Source organism: Nymphaea colorata, chromosome 2 (genome assembly GCF_008831285.2).
Source record: "Nymphaea colorata isolate Beijing-Zhang1983 chromosome 2, ASM883128v2, whole genome shotgun sequence".
Taxonomy (NCBI): Eukaryota; Viridiplantae; Streptophyta; class Magnoliopsida; order Nymphaeales; family Nymphaeaceae; genus Nymphaea; species Nymphaea colorata.
Genome location: NC_045139.1, coordinates 30,080,174 through 30,100,048, shown reverse-complemented (window position 1 = coordinate 30,100,048; position 19,875 = coordinate 30,080,174). Strand labels below are relative to the sequence as shown.

The 19,875-nt window shown below is 36.7% G+C and overlaps 2 protein-coding genes across 3 annotated transcripts; both read left to right on the top strand.

Annotated features, from left to right (window-relative positions):
* The first annotated feature begins 1,866 nt into the window (after positions 1–1,866).
* On the top strand, positions 1,867–6,452 carry LOC116248799 (uncharacterized). Of its 2 annotated transcripts, XM_031621773.2 has the most exons (7): positions 1,867–1,992; positions 2,154–2,257; positions 2,839–2,971; positions 3,095–3,198; positions 4,471–4,642; positions 4,731–4,871; positions 4,966–6,452. In XM_031621773.2, exons 2-7 carry the CDS (start codon positions 2,208–2,210, stop codon positions 6,220–6,222), a joined length of 1,857 nt encoding a protein of 618 aa, XP_031477633.1. In that variant the 5' UTR covers positions 1,867–1,992; positions 2,154–2,207; the 3' UTR covers positions 6,223–6,452. The 2 variants fall into 2 exon arrangements, with proteins under 2 accessions (XP_031477633.1, XP_031477634.1); XM_031621774.2 differs by lacking the exon at positions 1,867–1,992 and having other exon boundaries at positions 1,999–2,257.
* A 1,023-nt stretch (positions 6,453–7,475) lies between these two features.
* LOC116247033 (histone acetyltransferase of the MYST family 1-like) lies at positions 7,476–17,494 on the top strand. Its single transcript, XM_031618979.2, has 9 exons — positions 7,476–7,800; positions 9,828–9,916; positions 10,333–10,392; positions 12,266–12,475; positions 13,231–13,299; positions 13,692–13,853; positions 14,856–14,949; positions 16,207–16,349; positions 17,089–17,494. Exons 1-9 carry the CDS (start codon positions 7,536–7,538, stop codon positions 17,290–17,292), a joined length of 1,296 nt encoding a protein of 431 aa, XP_031474839.1. The 5' UTR covers positions 7,476–7,535; the 3' UTR covers positions 17,293–17,494.
* The last annotated feature ends 2,381 nt before the right edge of the window (positions 17,495–19,875 follow it).

Here is a 19,875-nt window from a genome sequence, read left to right as displayed (position 1 = left end):
AAGGAGTGGAATTATGATTCTAGAATTTTAGAATTTTTTTATCTCTCTTTAAGGCACATATCATGGTAGTTTAAATTCATCAATTTTAGAATTTTAATTCATGTTTTATAAACACATCATTTTAATTTTGTAATTAAAATTTCAGACTACCAAACACAAAGGAAAATTGGAACTAAAACTTTGATTCCAATTCTTGTTTAAGGTGGAATTTTGTTTATAAAATTTTCATTTTAGAATCAAAATTCGAACCCATCAAAGAACCCCCAAAAATTATTCAATTGGTAATACAACATGGTCAAATTTGTTAATATTTGACCTAATATCAAATTCAAGACTATCCAGCTATGCTTGAGGCAGGTCTACAAGTGTTTCTAACCAAACGCTTAAAAAAACCTAATTAATCTTTAGATAATAATTTTTTTTAATATTTAGCCTCTTCAACACCCTCTTAACACTTCGAGGGATGTAGCATAGCTGGTCGGCCTAAATATTGAGTGTGCTTAGTTCGCTTTCCACAGGTACTTATTTTTCAGGGCTAACAGCCTTCGAGATCCGACCGAGACGCCACCAAACTAGACCAAGTCCACTGGCCGACTCCACCATTCCAACCCGAGCCACCTCCATGAGTAAGGGCAGGTCTGAGTCAACCATGTGAATTGTTCTCTGTCTATTTATCATTTCATTAGGAATGATGATTTAAAATATCACATTATTGATCAATCCGCATAGCTTGAGAAATAATGGTTAAAATTTATAGATATAAATCTATTCCTTCAAATCATCAATTAAGTTATGCAAAAAGATAAGGAAGACCATCTAATCTATAAATCAAGCATTTTAAACTAAAAAATCATTTTTATGTTCTTTTATATATGTTGAAAAATATATGTTCTGGTGCATTCTAAACGTCAAATATTTGTTGTCAACCTTTTAGAGGAAGATCCGTGATTAAATTTTTCAAGATGTTAAAATGGCCAGATGTTCATCTTAAATCAAAACGGATTTGAAATTACAAACAAGAAGAGCCTACTCAACCATGTTCAGTGGAAAGATTTTGTGATGTATATTTTTCAAATCTTTTTTGTTCTTGTGGAGAGAAACGATCGAATGAAGAACAATATATAATTTATGACAATTTATATGAAGCCATTTACTACTAATTTAACAAATAACAAGGTAAAGACAGAAACCGGTTCAAATTAGACTCGGGTCGACCGGTTCACCTACGGCTCTCTCGAGTCCGAATCCGATTTCTTCTTTTCCACTTAAAGTGACATTTTCGTTTAACAGCGCAAGTCTTAGATATAGTTGCAATTAGGGATGTCAACGGATCGGATTCTGATCGGATACATCTTCAACTATATCAGTTTTTTAGGATATTCATATATTTGGATTCGGATTCGGATTTGAATTCGAATAAAACAAAGTCATATCTGAATTCGAATCCGAAATCCGATTTTACGAATCCGATCCGAATCCGATTTTTATATTTATATCTGAATCCGAATCCGAATTTTGAACCAGATTTTGCCATTTTTCAAGTATTAGATAGAGGATATTTATCTAAAACTGAATCCGATCTGAATCCGTATCCAAATCGAGAGGATATTTATCTAAAACTAAATCCAATCTGAATCTGTATCCAAATCCGATCCGATATATTGACATCCATAATTCCAACAAAGATTTCTCACATATCATTTCTTTATTACATGATTTTTTTTTTTTTTAAATTACGTTTCTTTATTACATACTTATTTTTTACTGTCCAAGAGATTAGCGTCCCACTTCCAATTAAATTTATGTGGGCCAATGATAAAAGGTTGTCAACAAAAGCGAAGCTCCAACCAAATAATTAATGGGCGAGGCTTTTCGGAATTATTGGGAGGAGTTGGGCTCTGGAAACAAAATAATTCTTGAGAGGGAGAGAAACTTCGCGGGGAAGGAAAAAAAAAATCCTTTCCTGGCGTTTCTGAAGAGGGAAGAAGGAAGGTAGGTCCTGGGAGTCTTCTACGTGGTTCTTACACGGTTTTGTACAATGATATTAATTACCAAGTATCTCTGAGAGATTCAATTTCTCAGAAAAATAAGTTCAGGTTTGTGGTCTTTCATCAATTTGGTTCTTTAATCTGCGTGCTGTTTCGATTTGGAAGGATTGGTTTTCGAGATCTCAAGGAAAATAGGAAAAGAGAGAATCGCAGGTCGAGATGTCGATGCTGGACGCGCTCTTCAACAAGGGATTCAGGGGCGCAAAATGGTAGACTTTTTTTCCCTCCCTTTTTCCTTACGCGAATCTGGTTTTCTGCTCTCCGCTTGTGCTTATTCTCCCACCACCATGGATCACCATCTTCATTATCAAGACGATCATAGACGACCAACAATCGTCGTGGTCATCATATAATTCTAATGTACTTCTGAACTCAATCTTGGATCCCTACTCTACCGATTGAGTTAGGTCGACTTTCAACAATTTTCTAGACTGCCATCCTGCAGAAAGGGCTTTAAATTTTGTCGATTTGGGATCTGGTTTCTTTTCTTTCCTCCTGTTTCTCTAGATAAAATGAGTGGATCGGTCATCTTGAGCTCGTTTTGTGCAATAGTAACTCAAATGTTGAGGGGAAATGGCTGTTTAGGCGCTTTTCTCCTTCTTGGTCCTTCAATTTTCCATATGAAGAGTGAAGAGAAAATCATGTGTCTAATTTGTTTAGCTAGTTCATGGGGTTAGGTTGCTTTGTGTAAGAACCTTTTTTTTTGGTGACGCATTCATTCTGCCTATCAGTATGTTCAGATTCTTCTTTTCAGATAGCATAGTGACATAGGTTTCTTTCTGTTCTTCAGCAAAACACTCTTGAAGTTGACGATTCCTCGCATCAAGTTGCTGCGGAATAGGAAGGAGGCACAGATGAAGCAAATGCGGAAAGAAATTGCTAAGCTTCTTGAGACCGGTCAGGAGGCAACTGCGCGCATACGGGTAAAAGAAAAATGCTTTCTGATTTTTCATTGAGGACCCAGAAGTTATTTAGTCGCTGACTTTGATATATGACATAAATGAATTGTTCAGCATGTAATTGTAATATCTTGGGTTGTTGTTCAGGTGGAGCACATAATCAGAGAGCAGAAAACCTTGGATGCTTACGAAATTATTGAGCTATTTTGTGAGCTTATTACTGTCCGCCTTCCAATTATTGAAACGCAGAGGTAATTCTCTAATGGTCCTCCAACGCAAGGTGTACTTGTTATGATCTACTTCAACCTGGTCTGTGGCTGTATGCTGTGACTTCCCAATATAACCCTTTTCCTTAAATTTCCACACTGACTTGAACTGAATGAATGAAACAAGAGATCAGTGATTCAATAAACAAAGTAAGCAACAACACAAGAAGTCAAGAAAATTTCAGTTTCCTCACAAATGAATGTCTCGTCTATTTATAGATGAGATACCTTAATAAGAAAGACAATAACGTTACAAACAAGGAAAATAAATAAAGATAATTACCTGAAGTAATGATCCACCTAACTAATAATTATTTTAAACTAAACAACAACTTGGTAAAAATAAAAGATACCAAATGAAATAATGACCTAATGGATATGAATCTTAGTATCTATTATCCAATTACATGTTATATATCCAAGAAAATCCCAAAAGAAGAACATTTGGATCCAAGGGGATCCAGGGAACTCAGTAGTTAATGCCTCATATGTGCACTGCATCACAAACGCTTCTCAGTTTTAAAGTCTTTTGGAAGTTGTATGAAGATGAATAATGTCAAGATGTTGAGAATGTCAGCAGTGCCAGGACTTGTTTGGTTGATCTAAGCTAATCCTGAGCTGTACAGGGGAAATAAAGATGTTTCCCTGTAAGCTTTGGGTTGTATAAGTTTCCTCACATCATTGTGGAAATCGTCTGGCCTTTATGTGCTGCTTATCACCATTGTTCCAGTTTGCCCATATCCAAATGAACATAACCATGGTGTTTCACAATTTTGTAGGCAATGTTCATTTGACCTGGAAGCTTGGTTATATCCACACACTAATTGCTGAGCATTGCCATAAAAAATAGTTTTAATATTTGATGTCAAACTACCGTCTGGGTGTTGCTAATGGAAGAGAACCTAGGTAATGTTCCATCCTTCTAAATAACAATTCAATGAGGATGTTAAATAAATTTATGGAACTGCTGGCTTGCCCCTTTGCACTGTTCTATATGTTTTTATGCATATATTTTCAACCCTCAGACTTCTTTGTCACTTCTATAGCTGAAATTGATTTCATTATACATATTGCCAACATAGTCCATAAGTACTTATTGGAAAAGATGCAGATAAGAAATTACGAGGTGCTATTTCTTAAATTATCATGGACTTTATGGAATATGCTTTATTTCTCTATTTCAAGATTCAGATAAGGACTTACAGTCAGGCCTCGATAACTGCAAGAGGATATAACTTGTTATGGTAAAATTTTCAGGGAATGCCCTCTAGACTTGAAGGAGGCAATTTCCAGTCTCTGTTTTGCTGCACCAAGATGCTCAGACTTACCAGAACTGATACAAGCTCAGATGCTATTTGCTGCAAAATATGGGAGGGAATTTGTCACAGCCGCAACAGAACTCATGCCAGACTGCGGTGTTAACCGCCAGGTTATATTGTGGAAAAATGTTTCCTTGGCTTGCAGCCACTTCTCCATCATCTTTTCCTTATGTTCTTCAGCTTCATATTACATTACAGATAATTGAGCTGCTATCAGTCCGTGCACCTCCTGTTGAGGAAAAGCTAAGGCTGCTTAAGGAGATAGCGGAAGAGCATGAATTAGATTGGGACCCAACTGCTTCGGAAGCTGAACTTTTAAAGCCTCATGAGGACTTGCTTGTAAGACGAACATTGTTCAACTCTGAATGGCCGTTTGGACTGGTGACTGCTCTATTTGCTCTCCTTTTTAACGTTGTTTTCCTTTGTTCTACAGAATGGTCCAAGCCAGTTCATTGATGGGTCAAAAGTGCCACTTCCCGAAGTAAAACATGATGAGTCTTTCTATTCTGGTTCTTTAAAGGATTCCCATGAAAAGTTGGATCCAGAAACTGGCTTTGACATACTTGATCTTCCGGAAGCCCCTCGAGGCTCAATTCATCCCAATTATGAGAAAGGAGCATTTCCAGACGTGCCTCCACCATCTGCCCCATCTCATGATTCAATCATAAATTCAGCTGCGAAGGGTGATTTTGTCTCTTATGAGACACTGCAACATCCCAGTAAAGATGTTTCAAATGCACCTGCTTATAGGCCCAATCCTGACAACTTCGTTAGAAATCAAGATGAGATAAATCTCCACACTGGATCTGATGCAACTACCGTAGAACCACCTTCTTATGCTCCAGTTGACAGTTCAGTCAGTGGGATTAGCAAAACGTCTATTAATCATGATGATGCGAACTTTAGAACACTTAATGTAGCTCCTGACAGCAACGTTGGTTCAAGGGAAGAGGTTCATTTGCGTGCTAATGGAGTGATGTTGGATTCACACTCTCATATGGCACCCAATATCTCATTGGATACAGAGGAGAAGAAATCTCAGTCTCCTGACAAAAAGGATTCTGTCCCGGTATCATATGTGGCAACTGATACATCAGTTTCTCAGGAGGAGAAGAAACAGTTCCTACCTTTCAACCCACCAGTTACTTCTTCTGGATCATTTCAGGATCAGCGTATGTGTTCCATTTCAAGAACCAAAACAGCCATACCCGCAGACTTACAGGATGTCTTGGCAGCTGCCCAGCAGGCTGCTGAAACTGCTGAGAGTGCTGCTGCTGCTGCCCGCTCTGCTGCAAACCTAGCACAAATCAAAATTTCTCAGCTTTACGATAAGAGGGGCAGTGATCTCGCTGATAGTGGCAGGAATGATGCTGCAGAAGATAGAGAATTGAACAGCACCTTATTCGATGAATCTGAGCAGAAAATTAGCAGTGGGACTGGACCTTCATACCATTCAGGTCTTCAAACTGAGATACATCCTCAGGGATCAGAAGAAGTGTTGCATCCTTCTTTTGACACTCCTAGAATTGAGAGGGAATCTTCTAACCTTGACGACCAAGATGTTCGATACGAAAGATCAACCTCCATGGACGATGATCCTTTTTCTTACCCAAATTTGTTTAGCACTCAGAGTTCATACGGTGGTCATGGTGTTTATTCACCGACGCATAAACATGCACATGATCCGTGATTAGTAGGTTTGAAGTGGGAGGCGGAGATGTCGTTTTTTCATTCATCTCGTTTGTGGAATGTGGTTGTGTAGCATATATTGTGTGAATGAGCTTTGAGAGCAGATCATGTAATAAATAGATGACGATGTATTAGTTTTTGTGGCGAAGATTTCATTTAGCATTCAAATAGCGGTGTGCAAAAGGGAGCGCTTTGGCAGGGTTTCAATAGAATGATGTGTTTTGTGCTTCAGTAACTTGACCTGTGAAGAAAATGAAGAGCTCTATAGATAATAGGGGCAATGCCTCCCCCCTCCCTTAGTTTGATAGATGTTGGATTCTTATGGAAAAAAATAATGTTGGTTGTGTTTGATTATCATGGATGTGAGATTCACAGTTTTGAGGACCGACACCCTCTCCCTGGATTGGACCTCAAAACCATGGTTTTTACAATGTCGCTGGATTTGAGATCCACCTTGGAAGGTTGATGCTGAAATCCACAGTTTGTTAAAAATATAGATTTTATCTATCCTTGACTTCAGATCCCCTTTGATCGGTAGGAAATTAAACACAACCATACATATGGATTCGTATCTTTATGTTTGAATCTGAATCAGCAATATCTGGTTAATCGGATAAAAGACTCAAAGGTTGGATTTGAATCCAGAGTATACAGGATGCAAAATTATATCTGAAATTCATGTGTAATAGGACTCAAAAACGTATGCTATAATCACACATCTATTCAATTTGGTAGGAAGATTTTCATTTTTGGATCCAAATTTGCTTGCTTATCAGGGTACGAAATTTTCTTATCGAATTCATCAGCTACATAGTTTTGGAAAGAAAATGTATTATAAATCCCGGCATCTACGATTGATACATTATCTCCTACAGACGAAGGTTGTATCAAACAACGATACTCAACCTTCTACTATTTATTTTTTAAAAAATATACTTTTGAACTAGTGAGGTAGAGTCTCTAAATTGTATATTTAAAAAGTTAAGAAAGTATTTGATAAGAAAAAGAATGTGTTTTAAACACATTTTTTTAAAAAACATATTTTAAAAGCTATATTTTAATTCAATAAAATATGGTAATAAATATTATTTTAATGTTTTAGAAGCAAAATAAGTTCTTAAAACTGGAAAATTTGCTATACAATTGTTGCCTTGCAAAGAATAAATATTGCGGACAAAGTGAAGGTGTATAAACACGTGCACTGAAATGGAACCTGGTCTTGATGTTTAAGTTGGCTCAGGAGTTACGGTAAGCATATTCACGTAAAGAACGATAAACGATGGGAGCTCCTCTCCCTCCTCTTCTCCGATAACCATGGGTGCGATTGATTCGGAGAGAGGGGGCGTGGCCTCTTGCAACGGGAAGCCGCCGGCGGCGGAGGCCGCCGGTGGTGGATCGACGGAGGCGGAGAATGGCGGGTCTCAGCAGCGGAAGGGCGGGGCGACGCCGCTAGAGGTCGGGACGCGCGTGATGTGCCGGTGGAGGGACGGCAAATTCCACCCCGTGAAAGTTATCGAGCGGCGGAAGCTGCATGGCGGCGGTCACAACGACTACGAGTACTACGTCCACTATACAGAATGTCGGTACACTTCTCAATTTCTTGCGTTTTCTGGGATATTTTGTTGTTTCCTCTTTTTCTTTATAGGGTTTCTACTGCCAACAGCCTTGTTCTGATTTTTTTTTCTCGTTTTTTTGGCGAATTAATTTATTCCGTTCTATCTTTGGCGATGCGGACAAATCCCGGATGGGTACATGAAGGTGTTGTTGTTTTCTAGGGTCTAAAATTGGATGGGAAATTGGAGAAGTACTTGACGATTTTGGGATTTTTTGAGAATTCTCTTTGATACCAACTCTGAATTTTTTGTGTATCTGTGTACGTGTGTTAATGTCAGCATGTTCTTGTTTCTTAAATTATGGGTTCCACATCGACGTTGTTCGCGTTTTGACTTTGTCATTTCGCCAGTTCGGGCAATGGTTTTGCCCACGTGAATTTTATTTTCTGAACCTTCTGGAGTTATCTGCTATTGGACAAAATAAATTTCAGGTCTCGTATTATGAATCAGTTATTAGAAATGCAGAGACAACCAAACAAATTGCTTTTCTGTTTCATTTTCTCTATTTATTAAGCAAAGTTCATTTGCTGAATGCCAACTTGTCTTTTTGAGAGTTGAGATCAGCCTGGCTAGGTTAGAACGGTGATTGGTTTGAGTCAGTGACCCAAACCTCAGCAAATAATCCACAGGAAAGATTAAGAATGTGGCAGAAGGGAGAGGTAGCACATGTATACTGAAAACCTACTTGAGGTGTTAAACGTTCAGAGGAACAGATCCTTCTCCTTCCACTGTGACCACTTTAATGGAACTTTTACAAGTTGTATCTGAACTGCTGTTTCTTGCCTTTCATTTGAGTTTGTGTAGATTATCATGTGTCTACGGTCAGTTGGAGGATATAAGTGTATAAACTTCATATGGGCTTATTATTTAGGTTGGGTGTGGATTTAGATATCATATTGTGATGAGTTATGTTTTTATGCTTGTTTAGTGGTTCTCAATGATGTCTGACTTTTCATTAATTCTGTCAAATTTCTTTGATCCTTCTTGTGCTTGAACTGGGAGTACCATTTATTCTTGTTGTCGACGGATAAGGTTACTCAATCAAAACCTTTGCCAAGTCATTTTGTTTAACTCAGTGAGTGAATAGGCAAGTGAAGTAAACCCATGTATTGGTATATTTTAGTGAAAAGCTTGGATGCCTGTTTACCATGATTTTGTGGTCATGTCTTATCTATTTTGGCTCTTGATGTGTACCACAGCATTATATGTATGTTCATACTGTTGGAATAGGATGGAAATTTTTGAAACGATAAGAATTTCAGTTCGTATAGATAATGGAACTCATAGAGATGAAAATGATTTTGTGATTGGAATAAAGATGCGCCACTAAAGCTCTCCATTGTCTATGTTTTGAACATAACGATCAGGTGAGTTATAATAATCCATACTAAAGGTTCATCAGAAGGTGAAAAGCCCTTACAAAAAAATTGTGGTTAAATATAGTGTTATGCAATAAGGATATATGACATAGGTGTGGTGTGACCAAGTGTGAGTCTTGGCCTTATTCGAAATTTTAAAGTACCAGCAGGGATGATGAATCCATACTAAATGACAGTGGAAATGTGAGTATTGGGGTGGTAGAAGCAGTTATAGTTGTATTAATGTTGGATGTTCACTTAACTTGATCGATGTCAAGGAAATTCAAAGTCATTTTTGGTGAGACTTTTTTGAGTCAGGGATAGTAATTGTGACTGTTGTTCTTTATATTTTGTTATTAAAATTAAGATTTATGAGGTTGATGCTGATGTGTTACTTTCTAGGCGAAGTAGAAAATTTAAAAAAGGGTACCTTGAACATTGTATTCTATGAACACAAGATTTATGAATTCTATAAATTCTGGTTTCTCTCATAATGTGAAGCGTTATTGCAACTAGTCCTTTTTTCTGAAAGATTATCTAAAAAAATGTAAAAGTAATTCATTGATGTACTGGTTTTGTCCTTTTTTGTATCTGATTGTTTAATATTTTGGCTCACAAATGTGTATTTGCTTCAGTCAACAGAAGGCTTGATGAGTGGGCTAAACTTGAACAACTTGATCTTGATTCAGTTTGGACTGATGTGGATGAGAAGGCAGAGGAGAAGGTATGTGTGTGGTTCATGTTTGAACATATTGAAATATCGAGTCTTGTCTGCAACATGAAGTGTAAGCAGTATCATTAGAAATTGTTGGCTTCTAAAATCTAAACTTTAGCTTTCTTTTGTTATTTGAATTGGTATTATAAAGACATTCTTATTATCCTTGCGAATTGTTGTTTCTAAATGATGATGATTTTCATCCCCTTTGTAGTTCAAGCAAGAAGTGCTGAAATCCCATTGAAAATTTCCTAAGCCATCTGGATCATTTTTTGTTTTAGATCCTTCACTTTTATCCTCAAGATTCTATTGTGTCCACTATTTTTTCAAAAATCTTCTTGCTAGAGACTATGTAGCCTTCCTATAGACTGCTTCATTTTATGTAAGGCCTCCTTTATTAAGTTAGCAAGGTTTATGCTTTTCAGGCGACAGGTTTGAAGATGACACGTCACCAAAAAAGGAAAATTGATGAGACCCATGTTGAGGTATAATTTTCTTTTTCCATTTTGTCTTATGAAAATTTATTCTAAGATGATTTTATTTCTATGCTAAGCCATTTGTTTATTTATTAATGCCCTTGATCGGCGAGGTTTTTCTCGGGTTTTTTTCGGTGAAGCTATTTTTTGTGGAAACATCTTGGGTAAATCTCTTCAATTTTTTTAAAAAATAGAAAAAAAAAACACAGAATTTGAAGCGTAAAGCTTGCTGTTCGTTGCTTCTCTATTGAATAGTTAAAAGTTTAAGCTTGGGAAGCAATTTAAAGATTGATGGATTACCAGCCTTATAAAGTTATAAGTCTAGCTGAGTAGAAAACAAAGTCATTCATTGCTATGTTGGTGTGTCCTTATCTCTAATCAAAGTATGCATTCCACGTATCTGCAAAGTGCAGCAGGTGGGAGTGAAGGAAAATCTACAACGAAAACAAAAAAAATAAAACCTACTGCTGCACGCAGGTCTTCTTCTTCTCACGTCTACAAGTTCTCTGTCTCTCTCAACAGCAGCGATGACCAAAGGCCCTAAAACCCAATCGTGGAGGGAGAAAGGGCTTCCTCTTTTCCTTTTCCATTTTTTCCACTAAAAATTAAAAAAAAAAGAGTTCAAAACTGCCCTTCAATATTTTTTTCTTTACAAAAACTACCACTTTTAAAAATGAAATGGAGCATATGCAGTTAAAGTTTTAAATTTTTTCAAAAAATACCAACAATGCCCTTCTTGAGCGTAGGTTTAGAGAGCAACAAAAACACAATATTTATTTTTTAGTGATATTTTGAAAATATCACGATATTTTGCTGTTTTTATCGTTTTTCTTGTTTTTATCATAAATATCATGATATTTTTGAAATTATTGTGATACTTGTGGCTATGCGTTGAACCATGTATCTCTCCTTGGCCTTACTATGTTTAGGTTGAGATGACCGGGAATTCGATGAAAGGCATGCATATTTCGTTTAGAAAAGGAATTTTATAGGCTCATTAATTATATTATGGAACTTTTTTGTAATACTAAATGTTGACATGGAAAGAAAGGAAAGGCTGGATGAAAAGTGGATAGAGAAAAACATTTTAAATTCTTTACCCGTTATGAAATTGTGAGGTAATAAAGGAAAACACTCCTTTGTGGGTTTTTTTCCTCCCGTGGCATCTGATGAACCAGTTGCAATTAGAAAATAACATAGAATTAGAATGGACATAAAAGTTAAAACAAAAAAGAAAGCTGAACATGCTCTCATTTTGGTTTTCTGTTACTTTAAAATTCATTCACACTAAGGTGTAAGAAATGAGGACAAACACAAGAAAAATTGTATGCAAGTAGATTGTGTTTTCCTTTCTATGATGTGGTCAGCATTTTGATTCCTGTCGACTGTACTGGTGCTAGTGCTCAGGTTTGCTATTGACAATGAGCCATTGCATTTGGAATTTCTGCTATTCTTACATTTAGTATTTGACTTTCACTTTTATTTTCACTCCTTAGTATTAATTACTGTTCTTGTTTTTGGGCCTTTCTCTGTCTTTCATGATTTTGGACTTTGCCTGCTACTGGGACACTAAGGTTCTGAATTTTTTAATGATTGTTTGTCCCTGTGTATAGACGAGATTGATGGCTAAGTTGACTGTTGTTTACTGTGAATTATCTGTTTTGCTCAGAGTTGAATACAATACCATGATCTTAGATCGGTGATTGGTTACAGTTACCTGTACTTCAGCATATTAATAATCCTTTTTCACACCTTTTGACTTACTATTATTTTTCATCTAAATCATTTGGACAAGAAATTTAATTACTTTGATCTGTTATTTGCTATTAATGTTTAAAGCCTTACTAATTACCTTAGAGATGCTCAATTTTGACCTAACTAGGGACATGAGGAGCTGGATGCTGCTAGTCTAAGGGAACATGAGGAGTTCACTAAAGTGAAAAATATAGCAACTATAGAACTTGGGAGGTATGAGATTGAAACATGGTACTTTTCACCTTTTCCTCCAGAATACAGTGACGTATCAAAACTGTACTTCTGTGAGTTCTGCCTCAATTTCATGAAGCGCAAAGAGCAGCTCCAGAGGCATATGGTGAGCTATTCATCATTGATTTTAGTCTTCTTTTTTATTATTTTAAATGTTTTTTGCTGTTAATTAGTGGCGAGTTCTTAGTATATTTAGATTTTGGTTTACCTACCCACATGTGTTAGTGACTCATCGTTTTCATCTCTTGTCTGCATTATGGCTCACTTATAATCTGCTTCTTAAATTGAACTTTAGGGCATTTAAATTTTATTGGTAACTGCTTGTTTATTGCTTTGAAGTTTGAACCATTGTAGAAGCTTTCATGGGTGCCAAAATAAATGGTCTGACAGCTCTCTTCTGCTTTGCCATTTTCTTGAATGAGGATTTCCGTCAAACTATGATGCATTACACCATTGGTATGCCAATCCACTTAAGTCTTATAGTTGAACTAGACAAGAGAGTAGTGATGCTTCAGAAGTTCAGGGAAAAACATCTAAATGCATAGTTTATGAAACTGTATCATGCATTATTCAAAGTGACATTTGCTTGTAATGCTATATAGTTGTACATCTAGTTGTGATGTCTAGTGATTGAATGTGAAGCTGTGCGATTAAATTTGCAGCGTATGTATCGATTTGAAAACCCAAGGTTCACTACCTATTACAGTTCACTGACAAAGCAAAGTAACACTGTTGTTCACAAAGACATAGGATGAGATCATGATAGGAATATTAGTTTTCACATCCTAATGACATGACAATTTTGAACTTTGTATGAGATCAGAGGAGAGTTTGTTGACTTAGATCTTGGTTGAATTGTAGAGAAAATGTGACCTGAAGCATCCCCCAGGTGATGAGATATACCGTTGTGGCACATTATCAATGTTTGAGGTATCTCTCCTCCAATCCCCAAGTGTTGCTTAATTTTCATTTTGGTTTTTCTCTTTTATTTTTCAACCTTATTTTTTCATTTGTATTTTAGTATGTTGGATAAGTACCATTAGGAAAATAAATTCTTAACACCTTTGGTCGACTGCTGCCTGCACATTTCTCGACACAATCTGCTGATCTTATTAGTTCACTCCAATTTGTTTCCCATATTTATATGGTTTGAACTTTTAAATAATATATGATATGAACTTCTGCATCAGCGTTCTATGCATAGGTAGAACTATTCTTTAGTAACTTGAAAACACTTGTGACTTGTCAGGACTCCAGCTTTTAGTGTTAAGAGGACTGCATTTCCATTTTTGTTCTTTAATAGATGTCTGCTGTTGGAACAGGTTGATGGAAAGAAGAACAAAGTATACGGACAGAATTTGTGTTATCTGGCAAAGTTGTTTCTTGATCACAAAACACTTTATTATGATGTTGATTTGTTCCTTTTCTACATACTTTGTGAATGTGATGATCGGGGATGCCATATGGTGGGATATTTTTCAAAGGTAATTATTCATGCTTCATCTGTGTTAATAATGTCTCTGTACTTGGTGAAGCTTTTGAGGTTGAGTTAGCTATTGGGCATTGGAAGAACTTAGTTAAAATTCTTCAGCTTCAGGAGTTCTAAATGTTCATTAGATACATTAACATTCATATATTGTGACAAATAGCTTGATGTTATTTCATTGTTACAGAATACTGCATTAAAAATTATATGTTGGTAATTGCATGTATGCAGTCTAGTTTTTTGGAGATTCATCACTATCTTCGTGACAGGTTTTCCGGAATCAAAACATAGGAAAAGGGAATTGTAGTTTGGAAGTCTGAAGCAGGAAGGGTCTTGAGGCACTTGATTATTTACAAAAAAGTGGTTAAAGATATTTAATGCTTATATGTAGCTGGGGTATGGAATATCTATTGAATGATTGGTACTTTAACTCTAAGGTACTATTTTGCACTTCTAGTTGGGATTAGGAATAGGTGTGTCATGAGATCATGACAGTGACATGAGATCGTGTGATGTAATTTCCTACAAAAGATAGTTTTTCTCAGGTCCTATATACGCTTCAGACAAGGACACATAATTAAATTTTTTGGTCATCAGCTGTGTGTGAATTCAAGTCATGGGATTACTTCATGGCCTGTTTACAGTTTAAGCCTGTAAGGAACTTCTTGAGGAACTGTCTTCTATTCTTGGTGCAAAAAGCTGTATGAAATGGGCTTTCGTCTTGTTTCTCTTTTCCATTTCTCGTTCCTTTCCTTCCTTGAGGGATAAAAACTGACCTTCTTCCAATAGTTAGCTAAATTTCTGTTTGCTGCACTTTATGAGCATATGAAATAAAGATGTTATTGAAAGGTAAAAGCTGTCTAGATTGATGTCACCTGGCTGAGCATTTTTCAACCTCAGCATTTTTGGCTATACATGGAATTTGCTGGTTTTTTGCTTTTGCGTAATTCCCTTGCAGCTATACTGGTTTCAATCATTAGTTATTTTTCTTATTTCACAGGAAAAGCACTCAGAAGAGTCTTATAATTTAGCTTGTATACTCACTCTTCCTCCTTATCAACGAAAGGGATATGGAAAGTTTCTCATTGCATTCTGTAAGTTGTCATTTTCTTTGTTTTTTATTTCTTATATGCAATATCGATTTATCTCATGTATTGAAGACTGTCGTTTACTTGTTCACTTACCATATATGTGTTGTTTTCTGGAGTTTTTAGTCATTGTTCAACAAAAGGTGAGTGGTCATCATTTGTTTGCTTTTCCTTTGTTTTGGTCAGTGTTGTTATTTGAAGGTTACCTTTTTTTAGTTGGTCCAATTTACTTGTCGAGGTTCTTGTAATTTGTAATATTATATATTGCTATATCAGGAAACATGGCGATTCTCATAATTGCTTTTTTCCTCGTGGATTTCTGAGAAAGAACCATTACATTGTTTCAAAAGTTGTATTCTGCTATAGAACATAATAAGGGATTAATGTATAGGCCAAAGATATTTATTACTCTAACCGCTTTTAGTGTATTATTTTTCGAAAATGTATTGGAGTTTTTTCTTTGCGAGTTTTTTTGTAGGATTTCTATTTTCTCCTGTCCTGCCTTAGTTATAAGTTATAACAATGCATGATTTTACCGTTGTTCCTTTCGGAACTCATGGTATCATTGCCTTTTTGTTCTCTGTCATGCAAAATTCATTGTACCAAAAGTTTGAGAATCGTAATTTACGTAAGAAAATTGAAAACAACTTGAAAGAAAGTCACTATTCATGCCATTGCATGTGTGGAAAAGAGAGAGAAAGACTGTGTGTTATAGTGTTACAATTCATGGCACTGACCTGTGAGTGTGTGTGAGAGAGAGACAGGACTTTGCATTAGGATGTGCCCTGTGCATCTTCTGCAATAGAGAAAAGTTGTCGTATTCTAAGATGATTCGGGGGATTAGGCTGGCAGTCTCTTGTTTGTAGACAGAAAGAACCAATTAGAGCGAAACATATACTAAATGAAGCAAAAGTATCTGTCTACAATTTCCCAAAAAATAGTTTGAGGATGTAAATGGAGTGGCACATTGCAGGTGCATAATATATAATACTGATATAACCATGACCCTTAAAAAAAGGTGCATTCCTGATTTCATAAAAATCCCTGTAATGACAGCTGACATGTGCTTGATCACCGTACTGTGAAAAAAGCAATAAAAATTTTTCAGAGCATTTAACAGATGGCATTATTATCCTATGGCATTATTATCCTTTTTAAAATAAATAGATGAAAGTTCATCGGAATTATGCATTCTTGTTTATTAAAATATTTTTAGAACTTGGGACCATATTTGTCATAAACTGGTTGCTTTTCGTTTTTAAGCATATGAACTGTCCAAGAAAGAAGGAAAGGTTGGGACACCTGAAAGACCTCTCTCTGACCTTGGCAATCTGAGCTATCGTGGCTACTGGACTAGGGTTTTGCTTGACATTCTGAAGAAGCATAAAGGCAATATCTCCATCAAGGTATTAAGCACTTCTGCTATTTTCTGAACCACCATTTATGAGATTTATGTTGTTCCGTCTGATTCTGCATTTGTTGTTGCATTGCATCTTCGTGATTACTGCAAATGCTTCAATAGAAAATCTTTCCAGCAGAATCTTGGTATCTCGATGTTATGTTACTTTCACAAGATGTGGAATCAGTCCAAGAAAGAGAAAATGACAGACAGGGTTTTTTATTGGTATTTTTTTGGGTTGTGTGCCTGTTGCAAAAAATTGATCAAAATGATTTGCTAAGAAAATCTTTGGGGTATGATGCCAGTTTAAGATGGTTGAAAATAGAACCTTTACGTCATGGCTAGAACTGCCCTAGCTTCTAGGTATTTGAGCAATTTAATGCCTCTACTGCTTTGCATAACGAAATAGTATACTTCTCTTTACGAGGATCGTCCTTCTAAAGCAGTTGTCCTTGCCCAATTGCAGTCAGCCAACTTTTTCCAAAACTAGTGTAATTTTCCGGAAGCACCATACTGTGCTTGTGTGGGGAAAGTTGGAACTAGGTCCCTATCATAGGAAAAAGTTTGCAGGCATGGCCTTGTTATGTTGCATATATGCACCTCACCTTGTAGATTTAAATGTTTGGTAAATTGAATTTAATCACCTTGACCAGTCTATAGCATCCTTGGGCAGTATTCAACAATTTGAACTTGTACCAAAGCATATACAGACATGATGAGCCATGGGTCGCTTGTTTTGTTCACAGGAGCTCAGCGACATGACAGCAATAAAAAACGAAGATATATTGTCTACTCTTCAGAATTTGGATCTTCTACAGTACAGGAAAGGGCAACACGTTATATGTGCCGACCCCAAAGTGTTGGATCGTCATCTCAAGGCTGCAGGCCGTGGAGGTCTTGAGGTGGACGTTAGCAAATTGATCTGGACTCCATATAAAGAACAAGGCTGATTGCGTGCCCTTTCATTGTCTTGTACAAAAGCTTCGCTCTGCTGAATGGTAATTTATATAAGTTCTGTACTTGCTTAGCAAAAACCACAGCAGATTTCTCCTGTCAAACACGCACAATTTCGCACTCTGAAAAGCATGACGTGAATGAACGGGAAATGCCAAAAATATAGGAAAAAAAAGACCATATGATTTTTTAGGTTCATATCTAATTTATGATCCAACAAAGCTACGATAAAAGTCTGGATGGTTCTTATCTTAGTTTAAAACAAACATAAAAACTTTTTAAAGCATGGAGGTTGGTGCATTTATTATGGCCATTGATTGTTGCCTGGTGGACAAAACGTTCGTGCATGCAAAAGAGGTTTTGGGGGATTCAAAGGGATTGTGGCCAACTAAGCAAGCCATGGAGGTCACGTTGCTCGTGCTAAAAAAAGCGGCGGGAGCACGCAAGTGCTAATGGTAAAGTGAAATGTGTGCGTTCCCACACCACGCATGCGGACATGCTTCCGCACGCGTACGTTCGTCCTGAAAAGACGGGGAAGCGCATTAACTTTTTCTCCAATCAAAATACGCTTGAGTGGGCATATTTGAATCAGATTCATAGCAAAACAGATTCAGTTCAAAGGTGGCACTGTTTTATTCACTTTGATATTTCTGATATTTTTACGGTTCTTTGTTTTTACTCCTTTTTATCTTTCCTAGATGGGTACAGTGTTTTTTTTTTTTTACTATTTACCGGCGGACTGGTCGTTTCCATTCTATATGGTTGACTTGTGTGGTTTGTTACTGAGTCGATTTCCGAAGAAATCAGGCTGGGGATGCCCCATCCATTTATTAATGGAAGAATAAATGTGTAGAAGATTAAGCAAAATTAGCCTTGGGCTCACTACTCAACTTGGTCCAAGAGCAAGGGAAGAGTTTCTAAAGACAGGTGATTATCACAAACATATAAGTCCTTCCCACGAATCAATTGCGGGCTAGAAAAGTCCCTACAAGAAGTGTTAAACCTGGCAGAGGATAGAATTCCCATAAACCATCTTCTCCATCTTCGATTACTCTCTCTAATGGTAAGTTTTCATTGGTCCCCCGTGGTGAGCGTCCCCAAATGTTCTATTATGTCCATCAAGGAATCAGCAGAAACATGTTGTTTAACTATCTTTGTGCATAAGCTGCCATTCAACCATAGAATGCCAACCTCTGTCAAGACTTGGACTCTCTTCCCTGGTGCTACCTCAATCAACCATCAACATTATGTGGAATCCAAACTGGACTAAAGGTTTTAGTTTTAAGCAATATAATAATGCTGTTGGCCAAGTCTGTTTTAGGAACACCTCTGAACAGGTTTGCCACATGCCTTGAAAAGCTTGAGGGATCGAAAGCAAATGATCTTGATGAAAACTCAAGTTCCTGTATAACCATAGTTTCCAGACTGTTATATTAAAACGCGATCTTCAGCATCCAGTCAATTCTTTGCAGCAAAGTCGTTTCCGATGCCACCATAAAAGCTCAGTACAGAAATCATTCGAAGGAGTTCTGCTGATATTCCAGGTCATTACTCTGCGCAATACAGCAGTCGCGAATGTACACGAGTTACTGAGAGGATTTACATTCTAAAGCTTAAACATCTTTATATGGTTTTTTTAATAAGAAAATCAATCTGGCCATAACGTATGAAAAATTGGATCTTAAAATACTGCGGATGCTCCAATAGATGTGATTTAAGTTGTTTAAACTCTGAAGCATGTCGTTTGAGAAATTATAGAGAAATGGTGGTCATTTTTTGTGTTTGATTGCTAACTAAGAATGCGGAAAAAGAACTGGAAATTATTTAGAAAAAAAAAAAACATGTTTGAACGCAAGGAAGAGAAAGGAGAAATATCAATGTAAACTCAATCCCTTCAAGAGTTGGAGAGAAGAGGATAGAAAGAAAAGACCTGCGGCATCTTTTCCTTCTCTTTTCTGTCTTTTGATATTCTCTTGCTTTAGTTTTCTTTTACACATTGAGAAATGTAACCTCGATACTGTGTTCCAGGATTTTTTTTCCTCTTATGAATCGTACGTTATAAGATATGGCGTTGGTGGTGGGAGCATCAATACAACGGCATTAAGCACTACCAAACAATTTACTAGTGCCCGTGCCTCGAAATTCATAAAAAAACTTGGTTGACTTCTAGTCGTAGGCTCGTAGCTTGGAGTTTTTAAATCTAAACGTGAAGGTCTCGGATCCCGATCTTAGGGGATTTGATTTTTGAACTATCTCCGGTAGTCGTGTCTGCCTAGCTGGCCCTCGCTAAGAGGTCATCAACTTCGGCCTGTCTATGTTGTGAATCGGTTGATCGAGTGATCTACTGCATTGGCCAAATATATATATATATATATATATATTTATTTATTTATAAAAAAATTAATTAAAACTAAGTCAACTTATAAAATATTGATACCAAACAAAACACCTGTTACTTGCTATCGACTTGTATGTATATAAGGACATAACTTTTGCTTTAATATATTCCTGCCATCCTCTTGTTCTTATGCCTTTTTTTATTTCGTGATTATGCCCATGGGATTAAGGTAATTGGTTCC

What these genes read in the sequence shown, in the direction of transcription:
- LOC116247033 (XM_031618979.2), top strand. Translation starts at nt 7,536, where the DNA reads ATGGGTGCGATTGATTCGGAGAGAGGGGGCGTGGCCTCTTGCAACGGG. An exon ending in AGCAGCTCCAGAGGCATATG is followed by an intron (nt 12,476 to 13,230) that starts GTGAGCTATTCA and finishes GTTGAATTGTAG; the next exon opens with AGAAAATGTGACCTGAAGCA. An exon ending in AAGGCAATATCTCCATCAAG is followed by an intron (nt 16,350 to 17,088) that starts GTATTAAGCACT and finishes TTTTGTTCACAG; the next exon opens with GAGCTCAGCGACATGACAGC.
- LOC116248799 (XM_031621773.2), top strand. Translation starts at nt 2,208, where the DNA reads ATGTCGATGCTGGACGCGCTCTTCAACAAGGGATTCAGGGGCGCAAAA. An exon ending in AGGCAACTGCGCGCATACGG is followed by an intron (nt 2,972 to 3,094) that starts GTAAAAGAAAAA and finishes GTTGTTGTTCAG; the next exon opens with GTGGAGCACATAATCAGAGA. An exon ending in CCAATTATTGAAACGCAGAG is followed by an intron (nt 3,199 to 4,470) that starts GTAATTCTCTAA and finishes TAAAATTTTCAG; the next exon opens with GGAATGCCCTCTAGACTTGA.